General features: G+C 34.8%; 2 protein-coding genes across 3 annotated transcripts; one reads left to right on the forward strand and one right to left on the reverse strand.

The window, feature by feature from the left end:
• Window positions 1-552: 552 nt before the first annotated feature.
• bicdl2 (BICD family like cargo adaptor 2) lies at window positions 553-10,186 on the forward strand. 2 transcript variants are annotated; one of them, XM_051109210.1, is made up of 10 exons: window positions 553-631; window positions 1,372-1,926; window positions 3,785-4,000; window positions 4,219-4,335; window positions 4,508-4,654; window positions 6,700-6,846; window positions 7,048-7,122; window positions 7,216-7,298; window positions 7,497-7,611; window positions 9,885-10,186. In XM_051109210.1, exons 2-10 carry the CDS (start codon window positions 1,663-1,665, stop codon window positions 10,059-10,061), a joined length of 1,341 nt encoding a protein of 446 aa, XP_050965167.1. In that variant the 5' UTR covers window positions 553-631; window positions 1,372-1,662; the 3' UTR covers window positions 10,062-10,186. The 2 variants fall into 2 exon arrangements, with proteins under 2 accessions (XP_050965167.1, XP_050965168.1); XM_051109211.1 differs by lacking the exon at window positions 6,700-6,846.
• A 1,652-nt stretch (window positions 10,187-11,838) lies between these two features.
• Window positions 11,839-17,746, reverse strand: crfb12 (cytokine receptor family member B12). Its single transcript, XM_051109209.1, has 8 exons — window positions 17,466-17,746; window positions 17,046-17,165; window positions 16,671-16,800; window positions 16,400-16,584; window positions 16,111-16,259; window positions 15,856-16,003; window positions 14,467-14,606; window positions 11,839-13,346 (listed from the first exon to the last, which is right to left on the reverse strand). Exons 2-8 carry the CDS (start codon window positions 17,104-17,106, stop codon window positions 12,792-12,794), a joined length of 1,368 nt encoding a protein of 455 aa, XP_050965166.1. The 5' UTR covers window positions 17,107-17,165; window positions 17,466-17,746; the 3' UTR covers window positions 11,839-12,791.
• Window positions 17,747-18,376: the final 630 nt, after the last annotated feature.

The raw sequence follows: 18,376 nt of genomic DNA on the forward strand, positions 1-18,376 counted from the left end.
GATTACTTTTTTACATTAAAAAAAGTTTTTAATAGTTAATCATTTTGAAACATATAAAGCAGTCACGGTTAACTTTACAGTAGGACTCAACACTACTTACTGTCAGACTTTCAAAATCCTTCTTCACTTAAACTTAGATTATAATAATTTAATTTAAAACTCAATATCCACAAAATCAGTCTTTAGCGCATATTTTTTACTTTAAGATCGTTCTGAGTTTAAATACACATTTAAGATCATAAAATATTGTATTATAGTTATAATACTATTTTTAAAATATATAGCATAGCTATGACAGGAAACACAATTTGGGAAAGACATCAGTCAGATCTGTATGTGTGTGAAAATATTCACATTTAAACCCCTTTGTAACTGTAATTTAATTACACATTTTTTCTCAATAAACTGTAACAGCTAAGTTTCCTACTGTATCAGTGACTGTATCTCACCTGAACGACTGACGTCAGTGTCACCTACCCTGTTTGCGTGCGTGTACGACCTGGCTCCTCCCATTGAACTAATGACGCAATGTGAAGGTGTGGCCTAATTAGCTTCACAGCGGCGCTTCCAAGGCGACCAGTAGTACCTCCCTGTCACCTTTCATGATAAGTTGGGAGCAGGAACTTCCCAGGTAGGAAAAACAAAGCTCAATAGGGACATTTATAGTTACTAACCAACGCTTACAAGACTTTACAAGAAAATTGTTTTGAATATAAAACACTATTTAAAGTTAATAAGTCTTTTAATTAAGCTGAAGTCGATACGAACTCTGTTTGGGTTGTTTTATTTACACTACTTTAGACTAATGTCGTAGACGATTCAGTAGTTTCAATGTCATAAAATACCACATCATTTTAATAATAAACTCTTTAGTCAGAGGTTCCGGTTTACATCCATTTATCCCTGTGTTTCCTCCATTATGATCCACAGACAGGAAAGCAGTCAGTTTTATTCCAGGAAAACACTTTTCAGGTGTGGTAAATAAAATGGTGGTGAATATCAGAACTAAGGAGGTCACCTAGGTCTTAGTTACTCTTAGTGCTCTTTAAAACCTGTTTAGCCAATTGTAAGGGGTGTAGTTACTGGGCCACTAAGGAGTCTTGAATGACTACTGGAATGTGAGAGAAACACTGAAACTTTATGTTGGTCGTGTCCACAAAAGAAGCTCCTAGACAACAATAGAAATGCCCAGAGGTAGAAATGAATATTGTGGTGTTTGGATACACATGCTGTACAGGGAAGACATCCAAGCTCTTTACAGTCCAGGAGGAATAGATATTATAAATGAATACACCTGTCTGCTTTGTCTCATAAACTTCAGGGTGAGTTTCAACACAATTGTCACCTGTTCCAACATGTTTTTTTCCATAGGAAGACTCAAGATAAAGCGAACAATAAATCAACTGATTATTCCACCCTTGGAGGAACCTTCAGCCGCAGCACGCCCTTCATGTGACACACACACAAGGGTTGATCACATTTTGAAGGATATACAAAACCAAGAGGTGTCAAGTTCTGCTACAAAGTGTTTTCTTCTGAACTCTAAAGAAAATCCAGTCTAGAATAGAGCATTTGGACTGGGAGGGATGCAGATGAACGACTTTTGACTATCAGGACGGTTACTTGGAGTCCTGCTCGGCTGTGAACTTAAGTGACGGACCAATGTTTCATTCCAAGAAGGAGAACCTACCTTCTCCCATCCTGGAGGATTCTTTCTTTCCCTTCTCTTCATCACACTCTTCCTCCGCTCACCGGATCATGGCTCCTACAACGGGAGAAGATGATCTTCTCACCTCACCTCAGGATGACAGCAGTCCTACACTGCTGGAGAAGGACTTGATCTTGGCTGCTGAGGTGGGCCAAGCTTTGCTGGAGAAAAACGAGGAGCTGGCCGCTCAGATAGAGCAGATGGAAAGGGAGATGGAGGTATGAATGAGTGGTCAAAAGTGATGGAGTCTCTATAGGTGTATTCACACCTAGGACAACAACTATATAGTGTTTATAGCTGTTCTGGTATAGCGATAGTCCACACCACAACTATAACAACACAGAGAAACGATATTGTTAGAATCACTTTTTTTTTTCAGCTGATAAAATAAAAACATTAACAGCCAATCAGAATCCACCCGACTTTAAAAAGCTTTAAAACAGCAGATGACATACAGAAACTGCAGTATATGCTTATAATAAAAAGAACATTATCGTCCGCTAATATACTTATCTTTATCATTTTTAGCGTAAGCAGGCCTTAACTCTGTAAAGTAACACATTTATGTGCATGACATGTTACCAGTTGTTTACACCATTTTGTTTCACCAGTCTGATTTAAACTCTAAGATTTTTTTAGAATTTAATTAAAATATTCTTTATTGTCCAGCAGAGAAATTTGTTGTACACACAATACATTGTTATTTCTTTAAATGATTGTAAGAAGAATAAATGTGACGCTATTATTTGATATTTGTATCAATAGCCAAAAATACATTGTATGGGTCAAAATTCTTGCGTTTTCTATTATGCAAAAAATCATTATGATATCAAGTAAAGATCATGGGTTATTAAGATATTTTGTACATTTCCTACCGTAGATATATCAGAACTTAATTTGGAAACTTTAAATTTTCTCAATTTTTTTTGCACCCTCAGATTCCAAATAGTTGTATCTCGGCCAAATATTGTCTCATCCTAACAAACCATACATCAGTGGAAAGTTTATTTATTCAGCTTTCATTTTCAGAAAATTGACCCTTATGACTGGCTTTGTGGCCCAGGGTCACAAATAATAACTGCATATAAAACATCTATCACAATAAAAATAAAAAGCGAATAAAATGCATTATAAAACATCACCACACAGAAAAAAACTTGAAAAATATTATAACCCATCACATGTCTAAAATTAAAAACAACTAGCAAATGGCCTTATTTACTATAGAAGAAAGATTTAAAAGTTTTTTTATAATTACATTTACACCATTTTTTTTTATATACTTTAAGATTAAAATGAATAATTTTATTCATCAAGGACACATTAAATTAATTGAAAATTACAGTGAAGACTTCATATAATATAGAATAATATCCGTTTAACTTCATATACATCAAATAATCCTGACTTTCACAAAAATATTGATAATAAGTGGTCACCAAATCTGCGTGTTAGAATGATTTCTGAAGGATCTTGTGACACTGAACACTGCAGTAATGGCTACTGAAAATTCAGCTTTGCTCACACTAGAATAAATTACATTTATTTTACAATATTGCTGTTTTTACTGTATTTTTGTGAATTCTTGGTGAGCAAAAAAATTCTTAACATGCTTACCAGTGTGTATTTTTAACTTTTTATTAGTGAACTTGCCTGAAAAGAAGTACAAGAAATAAAGATAAATGGGGAAATGCTTAAACATTATTGATTTTGAGTGTTTTTATCTCCTGCATAGTGAAATGATGTTGCATATGATGCAGCAGCAGTCATAGTTTATGGAGCTCTTAATTTCTAGGGAGTTTGTATCAATAGTCTCAAAAAGTGCTGAAAAGCACTAGATAAGGCACAGGATTTTTGTATGTTACAATAGCAGAGCTGTTATAAAAGTTATTTAAAAATTATTATACTACCTTCAAAAACACCTTCTAGAACCTCAGAATAAACATTTCACCATAAAAGGTCCATTTAGGTAGATCAGATTCTAAATCAAACCTATTAACGTCCTATCAACCTATTAACATAAGAACTCTAAAGTGTGTGAATTACAGACAAAGTTGGTTTGTCTCTGTACAACAGGCTATGCAGCAGGAGAAACACATGCTGCAGCGACGTCTGGAGGTGCGGGACCTCGAGGCAAGTCAGCGGGAAGCAGAACTGCAGGCTGACATCACAGCGTTGCGTGCGCAGGTGGAACAAAAACACGTTCAGAGTCGCGACCGGCGTCGTGAGGAGAGTGAGCAACTGACTCAGCTGTCCAACCACAACCAGAAACTTGTGGAACAACTGGCAGAGGTGACCAATCGAAAGCTTTAAGTCACCAGTTTCCTATTTTTAACAACATCTTGCAAATCTTTTCAGAGGCATCCAGGTGTAAACATGTCTAGTGACGAAGTCACACTGGTACAGTTAGATACAGGTCTGGAATGAAGATGAGCGGGTTTAGGTATCTGTCTAATGTCAGAAGTAATGCTTGACTACATTTAAACCTTTTCTCTCCTTTTTTCTTTCAGGCAGTGGCATTAGAGCATACTTTGCGTACTGAGCTTCGTTCTTTGAGAGAAGAAATGGAGGATACAAGTTTTAGTAAATCCATAAGCTCTGCTAGACTGGACAGTCTGCAAGCAGAGGTATAGACACAAAATTACTGATCCCAAATAGAATATACCCATTTATATCAGGCAGGCCAGTTTATCTGCTGATATTTTGACATGATCAACTTTGATTTATAGCAAAATAATCAAAGAAGTATTAATTCACTGTTTCTGCCTGTTATTTTTCACCACTCGTCCTGTATCATAGAACAGGGTTCTGAAAGAGCGCTGTACTCATATGGATGAAAGACTGAATTCAACTCAAGAAGACAACCATCGGCTGAGATCTGAGAGGGATGGATTGAGAGAGAGGGTGATTGAGCTACAGACCAGTCTGAAAGATAAAGAAACTGAGGTGAGAAGGAATTTGGGCAGGAAAGTATATAGCAGATGGAGAGCAAATGTCTATGTAGGATAGATATGTCATATAAATACTGTATACAATTAGAATTTACACCCTATATTCAACATAATAACTGATTTTATAGCATTTAGTGGTGTGAAGCTGCACAAGGGCTCATTCTAATCTACAAACTCCCACTACAGTACTGTTGGGAGGTCCATTTTATATTTTTAAGAGTCCACCACATAGAGTGAAGCACTGAAAATGTCTTATTTAATATTCTGGAATTTCAGTCATTAATACACTGCTATTCAAAATCTATTCTTTTGAATTTTCTGTTCATCATATCCTGAAAAAAAAGCATCAGTGTTCCACAGACACTGCCGTTTAAACGTTTAGGATCAGTAAGAAAGAATTTTTTTTTTTGCCCATCAAGGCTGCATTTATGTAATCAAAAATACAGAAAAAGTAATATTGTGAAATGTTATTAAAATAATGATTTCTACTTTAATATACTTTAAAATATAATTTATTCCTGTGATGCAAAACTCCAATCTTAAGTGCCACATGATCCTCCAGAAATCATTCTAATATGCTGATTTATTGTTAGAATTATCTATGTTGTGCTGCCAAATGTTTTTTTTTGGAACCTGTGATACTTTTTTCAGGATTGTTTGATGAATAAAAAGTTAAAAAGACAGCATTTATTAAAAATATATTTAAAAAAATTCTAACAATATAAGTCATTGTCATCACTTTTTATCAGATTAACACATCCTTGCTGAATAAAAGTTTTAATTTCTTTCAAAAAGAAAGAATAAAAATCTACTGACCCCAATCCTTTGAACGGTATTGTGTGTTAGAAAAGATATCTATTTTAAATAAATGCTGTTCTTTTTAACTTTTTATTCATTAAAGAATTCTAAAAAGAAACTATCAGCTTCCAAAAAAATATAAATTTTATTTATTTTTATTTGTTTTATTAAATATTATTTTTTTAAAATATTAAAGCAGCACAACTGTTTCCAACACTGATAATAAATTGACATATTGGAATGATTTCTGAACGATTATTTGACGCTAAATACTGGAGTAATGACTGAAAATTCAGCTTTGATCACAGGAACAAAGTAGATTTTAATGTAGACAGAAAACAGAAAAACATTGTTTTACATTACATTACATTGTTTTTTTCTGTATATTTGATCAAATAAACGCAACGTTGATGAGCATATGAAACTTCTTTAAAAAACATTAAAAGTTGTACTGATCCCAAACTTTTGAACGGCAGTGTAAATATTAATCAGCGTAAAATTGTTAAAAATAACGTAAATAACCCAGTTAAATGCCCCAAACCCAAGTAAAACTTCATAAAACATCAAAAAGAAAAATCCTGAAGAAATGTATATCAATTCAAAATATTAAGCAGCACAACTGTTTTCAACAACGATAATAACAAGAAATGTTTCTTTAGCACCAAATGAGTCTAGTTTTGATCAAATAAATGCAGCCTTGCTAAGTGTAAGACACTTTCAAAAACATCTTACCAACCCCAAACCTTTGAACAGTACTGCAAAAACTTATTTAGTCAGAATACGTAGATATTTTTACATAGCTGTCTGTATATATATATATATATATATATTATAAAATAACCGATTGTTTTGCTAGATAAGACCCTAAGTTCAAATATAGTCCACAATATGGAGAGAAATCCTGAAACGTTTTCATCAAAAAACGTAATTTCTTTACGAATGAAGAAAGAAAGGCATAAACATCTTGGATGACAACGGGGTGAGCAAATTATCTGTAAATTTTTGTTCTGGAAGTGAACTACTTCTTTAAAAGCAAAATGAACAGTTCTGTTCTGAGAAGCATTGTGGGCAGAGATGCACACTTTAAAAATCCACTGAATATAGTGTACCAACATAGCCTATTGATTCTAAATAGTGTGAGAATTGGGAATTGGGCAGCGTAGGTTTCAGGTTCAGATTCATTGGTCAGAGTCCATCCACCCCTAGAGAGTTTCAGTCTGGCTGTCTCTGGCTCTTTCACAGCTGGAACAGGAGCACAGCACAGTGTTTCAGCTGCGCACGGTCAACCGTACCCTACAGCAAAGGGTTCAAGCCTTGGGAGAAGAGGCCAGTCTGGGGGAGGCTACCTGCTTCCCTTTGTCACTTCAGAGTGAGATCCAGCAGTCCCAGGTAGCGCTCAACCCCTGCTTAGTGAAAAGATAGATGTGCATGCTTCAGCTTTGCTTGTAGCAAATATTTCTAGCGCTGCAAGTGACGTAAAGTGACTATCAAACGTCTTTGGGTTTTAAGTATGCATGTGCTTGTTATTCTCCACACCCAGCTTTTCTCTTCACCACACTGACTGGTTGTTTTTATTTTGATCTCCAACAGGCTAAAGAAACTATTCTGGCCCATTCAGCCATTTTGCAACAAAAGGAAGAAGAAATTCAAAGGTTACAGAATGAGGTTAGCTACTTCATATGATGACATCAAAATGGCATGCATGTACACCGAGTATCTTCATCTAAGGTGATATGCAATGTTTTGTTCTTTCATCAGCTACAATCTAGAGAAACTGAATTAGAAGAGCTGAGGGAGGAGGTGAAGCCGTTTCGTAACAGTCCTGGTAAACCTACTTACAGGTGAGACCCGGATCAAAAGGCATATTAATCTCTACCTTTTTGTTCTCTGTGTGTCATATTTAATGCCAGAGATAAAGTGATAAGCTAACTATGTGTGATCATATTTTGCATAATAGTCTGTAGCTTGACGCTGTCTATTGTTTTGTCCAACCCAATCTTTTTTCCTGATCACATATCCTTTTCACGTATCACCTATAGTGTCTTGGAAGAGGAGATCACTTTGGCCCGACAAGAACGCGATGCACTCAACCAGCAGCTTCTGAACACTATCAGACACAAGGTGGCACTGTCTCAGGAAGTTGAGTCGTGGCAGGTTAGTTACTTGGCAGTTTAATTTCTAATCTAGTAATGATTAATTTCTAATCTAGTAATCCATTTAGATTTTGTTAGTAAAGAGGTACGCCCTAGAAACCACCCTAAACGTTGTAAAATTATTTAATGCACTGGAAGTACTACTCACATTTGTTTAATAAAATGTATACCTACTATGCATTGGACAGAAACAATTTACAGAAACACAGTCCTCATTAAAGGATTAGTTCACTTCCAGAACAAAAATTTACAGATAAAGTACTCACCCCTTGTTATCCAAGATGTTCATGTCTTTCTTTCTTCAGTCGTAAAGAAATTATGGTTTTTGAGGAAAACATTTAAGGATTTCACTCCATACAGTGGACTTCTGTAGAGGGTATGCACTGATGTCACTTTCCCGCCAGGACACGTCCCCTCAGCTGGGCTGAGTGGCAAAAGAGCCTTCAGCGTGAATGGATTTAATAGGGAAGATGTGAAAATGCGAGTAAAACAAAGGATAGTCAGTTTAAAATAAAGGTTGCTGAATTCAGGATAATGTTCCTAACAACTTAACAAATATCCAGCGGGCAATGGATATTGGTGCAGCCAGGAATCGTGTTTTCTAACACTTATATGTGTCTGATTTTGATGCCAGGGAAAATAAATAACGGTTGGTCTAAACCCCTGCGATCACTTGTATCAATGTTATAAATATCATCATATCGTCCACTGAAAAACATATATGGTTTTTTGTCAGTGTTTATTTAAAAAAATCCAGTAATGCAGAATTTAAGATGGTAAATATTTAGTTGATGAGTTTATAGGATATGATTTTACTGCACAATTCAACACATTAACATGAAATAATGACTGCAAATCCGTGTTTCGCTGCCTGGAGACCTTTTGCTTCTTTGAATTGCTGCTTTCAGCAGTCTGTAAAAACAATATGTTGTCAAATCTCTTTGTACAGTCAATCGCAAAGCTTGTTCTGGTTTTAGAGGTGTTTTGTGTCACGTTGAAACTAATGCTGCCACTTAGTCTTTTTGCCACTCAGTGGGCGGAGCCGCACTCACTCCAGCTGACGGTGACGTCATGTGCATACCCTCTATGGTGCTCCCAAATTTGAACTTCCAAAATGTTTAAATGTAGCTTCAAAGGGCTCTAAATGAGCACAACCAAGGAATAAGGGTCTTATCTAGCAAAACGATTGGTTATTTAAAAAAAAAAAAAAAAACATTTTATATACTTTTTAACCTCAAACTCTCGTCTTGTCTAGCTCTGTGTGTTTTTTTCTGGTCATGACAGTTAGGGTACGTCTAAAAACTCCCATCTCATTTTCTCCTCCAATTTCAAAATCGTCCAACATCACTGTTTTTACCTTTTTTGTTTTTGTAAAGGGTGTTGGATCTTCTTTGCATGTTCACTTTGTAAACTCTGGGTCGTTACTTCTGCAGCGATGTAGGATGGTTTTGAAGTTGGAGGAGAAAATGAGATGGGAGTTTTTAGACGTACCCTAACTGTCATGACCAGAAAAAAACACACAGAGCTAGATGAGACAAGCATTTGAAGTTAAAAAGTATATAAATTGTCATTTAAAAAAAAAACAAAAACAAAACAAAAAAATCGTTTTGCTAGATAAGACCCTTTTTCCTTAGCTGGGATTGTTTTTTGAAGCTGCATTTAAACTGCATTTTGGAAGTTCAAAATTGGGGGCACCATAGAAGTCCATTACATGGAGAGAAATCCTAAAATGTTTTTCTTAAAAAACATGATTTCGTTACGACTTAAACATCTTGGATGACAAGGGAGTGAGTACATTATCTGTACATTTTTGTTCTGGAAGTGAACTAATCCTTTAAAGGCACAATATGTAGGATTTTTGATTAAAATATCCAAAAACCACTAGAACAGTGTTATATATTTTGCTGACCTGTGTACTTACATTATCCCAAATGTTTCCAAGAATGTTTAAATCCAGAGAAATAAGCAATTTTAACTAGTGTAACGGACCATGTCCTTGCCTTGCCTGCCAGTGATGTCAATGTTGTCATCATTTGTTTGTTTTGAATATGCGCCCTCTAGTGGCAAACTTACATATTGTGCCTTTCCTGTTTTTTAGCTAGACCAGTGCAATTTTTTGGAGTTCCTCAGGGGGTTAGCCTTAGGACCCTTTTAGTTCCTGCAATGACATTGTTGTAAATTATAGTTAACCTCCACTATGGATTGCATGTATTTATTATATGAAAATAATATGGTTTTGATTTTCTTTCATTGACTAACAAATTTCTGTTCCAGGAGGATATGCGTCTAGTGATATGTCATCAGGTTAAACTCCAACAACAAGAGAAGGAAAAGGAAAACAACAAGGAACAAACAGGCCTTCAAAGAGGCACCCGCGCCACCAAATCACTGCGTGTACGTGGGGAAGATGGAAGGAAAGGGTTTTTCTCCTCTTTGTTTGGGGGAGACTGACCGGAGGACAAAAAAGAAGGGGACAGGAAGGAAAGAGAATACAAAAATCTCACTTCTTTTTTCAACAAATGTCAAATAATCATTAAAATCATCCAAATGTAAATAGAAGGAAATTATATGTACTCCATTGCGGCACTATTGCATATTTATGTTTTTCAGTATTTATTTGCAGCTTCAAAATCATACATAAAAATAAATGTATATAGCATTTACTGTTTTTCTCAACTCTTTTATAGGAGGGGTTAATTCTTCAAAAAAACCATAAAAGAAATCGCCTTTTTAGCACCATTAAAGGCAGCGTTCATTAAGGCATTATGCAGCATTACAGTCAGTAACATTTCATGTAAACAAAACTTTCACACTCTCAACCTGTCACAATTTTTAAATACAAGACAGATATGTGCCCCAATATACATAATGACCCATGATAAAAAATAAAATTTTTGATTATATATCGTAGCACCATTTGAAAATGGATAGAAAAGTGCTTTACAGAAAATAAGTGTTTGTACATAGACATACTGACATACATATGGTGGGATACACGGCACAGTAAAACTGTTGTCATGAAAGATACATGAAGATTATATATCTTTTTTTTTTTTTTTTTTTTTTGCCAATAGTGAATAAATGTTTTAGATTTCCAAACATTTCTTTTACAAATACTGTAATAATTCCGTGAGATGAACAAATAATCTTACAAACAGGAGTCAAACTATCAACTTCAATCTTATAAACTATCTTCGGGTCACTTGTAAATGAAACAAAACAGAGAATTCTATTAAAAGAATTGTGGGAATGGCAATATTCACATTTTAAGCATTTGCACAATAATACTGTAAAGAGAGTATGCTTTCAAAAATAATGCCATTAAAGGAGAAGTCCACTTCCAGAACAAAAATATACAGATAATGTACTCACCCCTTTGTCATCCAAGATGTTCATGTCAAGAAATTGTTTTTTGAGGAAAACATTTCAGGATTTTTCTCCATATAATGGACTGATATGGTGCCCCGATTTTGAACTTCCAAAATGCAGTTTAAATGCGGCTTCAAACGATCCCAAATGCAGTTGTAAATGATCCCAACCAAGGAATAAGGGTCTTATCTAGCGAAACGATCAGTTATTTTCATAAAAATAATACAATTTATATACTTTTTAATGTCAAACGCTCGTCTTGTCTTGCTCTGCCTGAACTGTTTTCCAGTTCAAGATAGTTAGGGTATGTCGAAAAACTCCCATCTCATGTTCTCCCTCAACTTCAAAATCGCCCTATATCACTTTTAAAGATCTATTTTTTGCCATTTTTTTTTACTCTGTTGTGACAAGACAGATCATAATTGACCGTTAAGTGGGAGAGAGAGGAGGGGTGGGATCGGGAAAGATCCTCGAGTCAAGATTCGAACACGGGATGCCCACAAGGCTATCTGTGCCGACCTATATCGCTGTTTTACCTTTTTTGTTAAGGGTGTTTGATCTTCTTTGCATGTTCACTTTGCAAAGACTGGGTCGGTACTTCTGCAGCGATGTAGGATGATTTTGAAATGATTTTTGAACTTGAGGGAGAAAATACGATGGGAGTTTTTCAACATACCCTAACTGTCTTGAGCCAGAATACACAGAGTTTAGGCAGAGCAAGACAAGACGAGCATTTGACATTAAAAAAGTATTTAAATAGCATTTTTTTTAATGAAAATAACTGATCGTTTCGCTAGATAAGATTCTTCCTTCGACTGGAATTGTTTACAACCGCATTTGGGATCATTTGAAGCTACATTTAAACTGCAGTTTGGAAGTTCAAAATCGAGGCACCATAGCAGTCCATTATATGGAGAAAAATCCTGAAATGTTTTTATCAAAAAACATTTTTTTTTACGACTGAAAAAAGAAAGACACAAACATCTTGGATGACAAGGCGGTGAGTACAGTATATGTGAATTATTGTTCTGGAAGTGAACTTCTCCTTTAATAGTTTTTTTTTGTTATTGTTTAACAGTTAAGTTATATTATGTAAACCGAATTTTTGGAATGACCACCATTTACCATTTAGCAGTTGTTTATTAGTAATTTTCATCTTTATATATAGAGAGATTTTCACTTTAGTGGTCTCAGACCAGAACTATGGTATGTATTTTGCATAATATAGAATACACTTAGAATTTAAATTGTCCACTACTTCAGGTCAGTCAGGTATTGCACTACATCTTAAATTGCTTCATGTAGCACCTGGAGTCTGTTTTTAGTGTCTGAATGGCCATTTATCGACTAGACTGATAGCCATGTGATTCACAGTAACATGCTGCAGAATGTGTAGTTTCAACTTACTCCTGAAGTAGGCACATTTCCACAGTACCTCAACTGGGCAACAACGTTTAGGTCCAAAGCTCCTTCTGTTCTACCATACAGAGCTCAGCTTAAGAGTCTAAAGAGATCTTTGTGTACAGAGCATAATATCTGGAAGATCCAAGAGTTCCTGATGCAGGAGGGAGTTCTTGCAGGAAAAAAAACTGTGCTATTGAGACAAAAGGGAATGTTAACGGACAGTTCCCAGATTTTGTTTCTACATCAGCATCTGCTCAGTACAGTAGATATTCTGAGTTTTGCATGTCTACTTGCATGGCTCATGTGGAACATTTAAGGTGGAACATTTTTTGCTTGAATTTGTTTGCAGACTATATGTTCAGCATATGTAGATCCTCTTTAAGAGTTAGTTAGTAGAGATTTGGAAGTTCATAAATACAGATGCCTTGGTTCATAACCACTGTCTGAGAAGGAATCAGGAAAGAAGAAGTCCTCCTCCTCCTCCTCCTCCTCAGCAAGCACTTCTCTTTCACAGTCACTGCCAGAAGAACACGGAAGAGTTTCTTCTGCACAATATCCATCAATCTCTGAGTTCACAGACATGTTCACAGTAACCGTTTCTAGTGTTCTGGATAATCCTGAACATTTTGAAGTACAAGCACAAAAAGATCCAGATTCACTATCTGGATGCATACTGTCATCATCTTTTTCCGATATTACGTTTTCGTCACTATCTACCGTATCATTAGCTAGGGTGTACTGATTGTATGTCTTAGCCTCCTCAGCTTGCTCTGGTGGGTCGACACTGGCCATCAATGATGTAAGGTTTTCTCTCGAATGATACAACAGAGGGCCATCCTTGTAGTCTTCCTCTGATGAAGAAAAATAGTCCTCTGAGTTATCTTCTTTTGGATGGGCCACGGTAATTGGCTGGGTTACCACAGGGTTTTGTTTTAGGACCCATATAGGTTTTGAAATAACAATCTGTAAAGGACATAAAAACACAGTATTATTGTAAAGGATAGTGAACCTCTGCCAAGCATTGCATTTGTTTGCTATCATTTCACAATAAGGTTTTATTAATTCACTTTAGTTAATGCACCAAATAAATAAATACATCCACAAAAATGACTTTAAGACCAGTTAAAATAGAAAAAAAGCGGCTTATCTTATTTTTCCCGTAAGTGTGGCTATTTGTAAATGTTACAGTGCCCTTCACAAATATGGGTGAATATGAGCAAAGGCAGCTGTGGAAATAAATCTGCATTTTTATCCTTTTGATCTTTCATTAAAAAAACTTTTCATTGAAGTTAAACGATGGAAATTGGGGGGGAAATTTCATTATGAAATATATGTTTTATTATTGGCACCCCTAGAAATTCTTGTGAGTAAAATATCTCTGAAATATATTCCCATTCATATTTACATATTTTTTTTAACACAAGGGTGGAGCTAGGAGCATGAAACTGTCCAGCCATAACTTCCTGTTGCACAGGATTTTAAATATGAGTAACACAAAGGCCAAATTCCGAAAATTGTCCATTACAAGGAGTAAATTTCCACCATTTCCACCATCAGGGCAATAATTAAGAATTTCCAATCAACTAAAGATGTTACAAAAGTGGATCCCCCCCGCCTTTTTGTCTTTTTACTTCAATGAAAGATTAGAATTTTGTGATTTTTTTTAAATGAAAGATCAAAAGGATAATGCAGATTTATTTCCATAGCTGCCTTTGCTCATATTTACTAAGGGTGCCAATATTTGTGGAGGGCACTGTATGTGTCTGTTTCCGGTCTCATCTGCATCTAGCTATTTTTAGCTGTCCGAAACATCTCGTTTTGCTGCTTGATATTGCAAATGACTGTGTTTTACCATATTATTTTAATGTATTATCTTAATTATGAACAAACTGGTGTGTAGTGCAACAGTTTTATCGTTTACTGCATGTTGTTTTTCTTCTCGTTATTTCTATAGCGGCTAATGAACAGGAAGTCTCCCCCATAGGCTTACTTCCGTGTTGAAGAATACGGTGGATACTATATATAAAAATATCTTGGAATGTGTATGTTCAAAAAAATCAAGTAACGTAATTGAAGTATATACCAATGAATCTGGCTTCTGATAAATCTTGTTTATAAGCCTCATGTGGTGAAAACATCCAAAAAGGAAAACAATCGCCGTTGAAAAAGCAATCAGCAGCATGGCCACAATGCACAGCAGTAGCACAAAGCTTCTAGCAGAATCTGTAAGAACATACATACACATTAACATACATACAATACCATTGTAATAAAGTTGCAATGTTTTAAAGTAAAGTTATGCTCACCAAGGCTTATCACAAATACAGTAAAATTGTTTAAAATAACTGTTTTAATATATTTGTATAAATGTAATGCAAAACTGAATTTTCAGCATAATTACTTCAGTCTTTAGTGTCACATGATCCTTCAGAAATCATACTAATATGCTGATTTGCTGCTTAAGAAATATTTCTTATCATTTTATCATTATCAGAGCTGGATAGTAACTGATTATATGTAATCTGGATTACGCAATCAGAAAAATGAAGTAGTTGTAATTAGATTAAATTCCATTTGAAAATATTCATAATCTGACTACAGTTACTTTTTATGGATTACATTATTACATATTATTTATACAATAGCAATAATTTATTCATAATTCTCCCTAATTCCTTTTTTATGTTCCTTTCTGAAATAACCTAACGATCAGTTAGGTTATTTACCATGCATTTCTATGTCTTTGGAAGAAGGCTTTTGTCTTTCAAACATATTAAAATGTGCAAATTTACAAACTTTTTTTGTCATCTGATCCTCTTTCACCTAAGACATTTACTTGAAGTACTCCTGAGATTTTAAAATAAATATTTTAATAATTAAGAATCACATGCGCATGTTCATTGATTCTCTGACCTTGGTTATGGTCCCATGACATGCAGATAAACAAATAAATTATTTCATTTTTTAGTAAGTTTTAAATGATTTATTTTAATGTAACATTTTTATGACTTAATTAATTATTAGTTTTTCATTAAACTCCTAAATCCTTTGCAGTTCCTTCACAAACACCAGTTTGGAAAACCTTGACCTAATATAATGTTTAATGCACTTCATGTTGTTAATAACAACAAATAGAATATATTGTCTTACTCTTTGTATTTTTATGTCAATATGGTACAATTATCATTATCATATTTAAATCAATGTGACAAACAAAATAGGTCAAAAGTAATCTAAAAGTAATCAAAACGTAGTCTGATTATATTACCTAAAATACACTACTAACTACAATTTTCGTCATTTGTAAGTAAACTACCCAGCTCTGATCCTTATTATTAATGTCGAAAACAGTGCTGCTTTGTAGTTTCGAGGAAATTGGTCAGTTTAATGCATCCTTGCTGAATAAACATATTAATCTCTCTCTCTCTCTCTCTCTCTCTCAGACAGATTAAAAATAAAAATACATCATTACCTGATAGAAACAAACATTTGGTGGTGTTGAAACTGTTGCTCTTCAAGACTTGTTGATGACTTGCAGAAACACTGACACAGTAGTTCTTGCCAGATGGCATATCATGGAAAATGTAGGGAGACTCTGAGGATGATATCAGTGCTACAAACTACAAAAGAAAAAAAAAAAGATTGTAGTAAAGTAATGCATTCATGCATGTAGAAATTTCATTGTAATAAACAGTGAGTATACATGACAAAAAATATTATGCAGTACCTTTGATTCCTCTGCAGGACTGTTCTCGAAAAGATACAGCAGGTATTCCAGTGGTTTGACCTCTGGTTTTGATTCCAGCCAGTGACTAAAATTAATTGTAATGGACTTTTGTTCAGCTGAGATTTTTACATCTGGGGAACTCAGGCGTGCTGCAGAATAATCCAATAGAAAGTCAAACATAACCATTTCAGAAGAGCATTATTTAGCTTTGCTAAAAAAAAAAAAAAACACACAAAAAACAATGTATGACAATAATTCTGAAAGTCTTTTATAATATATTTGAGCTTACTGTCTCCATATGGCTGGAAAGACTTTGTTGTAGTTGTCCAGTTGGAGCTTGTCCCTTTAAATGTTGCCTGGACCCTCACAAAATAATTCCAGTGAAGCTCATTTGGTTGCCAATCAAACGTAAGTTCACATTTTAGTACGGCTATGTTAGTGCAGTTTGCAGAGCGATTCCACTTTCCTCCAGCCCTATCAAAAAATGTTAAAAAGCCATCATGAGTACAAGAAATGATTTTAAACGATCTATTTGACAAGTCGCAAAAGATTCTCTTTACATTTTTTGTGCAGTTATAAACTCCAAGGTATATCTAGTGTCAGGAGGATTTCCTTGTCCAGGAAGCCATTCAACTGTAGCCTTAAAATCCAATATTTCCACAGTCAGATTCTTTGGAGGAGAAAGTATTGCTAAAACAAGTACGAAAAAAAGTAAATGAAGCATTAATTACAAAGCAAACAAATGAGAAAAATATACGAATAAATGCTAAAAAGCAAACATGTACTGACAATAACAGGGCCTGTGCATGCAACTAAATAGTATTTATATTATATATTTGCATTGTGAGGTTACATAGGAAGGTTACTATTTGCGTTTCATATCTGTTCCACTTCTAATCAGGTTTGAAATCACAGTTCAGATGCACTAGCGCTACCTTTAGAGGTTGTCAGGCATAATTGAAGCAATGTGAACATGCAGGCCAGGAAGTGGGTCATTGTGTCATTAAATCTTGTTAAACCTTTAAAAAAGGCTGTGAGTTTATCCTTAATCACCCCTGCAAAACATTATGCAGCACAAAACAATTAGAACAGATCGCAGACAATATTTAACATGAGATTTTGAGAAATTAAAAAAAAAAAAGGTATAAAAACAGCATTACATAAATAGAATTATGCAAAATAGTCTGTGATTAGTCTGGTGGAAACATTATTTGACTTAAAGGGACAGAACAACTTTACAATTATAATATTAGAATCATTACAATACCAAATGGAGAAATCATTTGAAATAAAAAACAAAAAGTGTTCGGTTAAATCTTCACTTGCTAATTATGGAGAATTAAAGTCATACTCACCACACTGGAGTCATCTCTGTTTCTATAAATAAACCACCAGTCCTGAAGACAGCAGATCCATCTTACATGTCAGCAGCTTACTGAGAATAAGTTTAAACAAATGATCTAAGCCAAATACGTCTTCTATCAAAGCGCAACTTTTTCACTACAGAGCATATCTTAAGGGTACGCCAAGCAATGCCTCCAAGCAATTATTACAAAAATGAATTAAAATGAACATTTATCTGTCTGAGCATTATACAGTACACAGAATGAGAGAACAACTATCTGCAGGTTTGTACTGACAATATGTCAAACAAGTCCAGACCTCTTTACTGATCTAAATGCACTAAGCCCTTCCCCTGTTACCTGGAACATGAAAACAGGTTGTTCCAGTCTCCAAGCTGGAATCTCACCTGTCGTCCTCATCAATCTCCACCCAGCATGCACCTAGTACAAGCGCAATACCTGATAAAGGTAAATATACTGTCACGAACATCTTGAAATATTAAGCAGAAGCTTCATGATATGAATGAACAATGTTATTACTGATGTATATATTTTTTTCATAGAAATATTGCTTGAACAAGCTTATTTTAAATGTCTTGCAAGTGACCATGCAATAATAAAAATTATAATAATAATTTTATATAGATCCACCTTTTTTTTCCCACAAGAGTGGGTTCAGCCATTTGTATGTGTCTCATCCGCGTTTCTCATAATTTTGCTTACGATATTATTTTAATGTGTTATCTTAATTATGAACACACTGATTTGTAGTGCGAACAGTTTTACTGTTTACTGCATGTTGTTATTCTTATTATTTCCCTATAGCGGCTAATGAACCAGAGGTTTCACCCATAGGCATACTTCCGTGTTAAAAAATAAGGTGGATAGCATGTAAGGATAAAGAAACTTTGTACAGAAATTAT

This window comes from Labeo rohita, chromosome 5 (genome assembly GCF_022985175.1).
Source record: "Labeo rohita strain BAU-BD-2019 chromosome 5, IGBB_LRoh.1.0, whole genome shotgun sequence".
In the NCBI taxonomy this organism is placed as follows: Eukaryota; Metazoa; Chordata; class Actinopteri; order Cypriniformes; family Cyprinidae; genus Labeo; species Labeo rohita.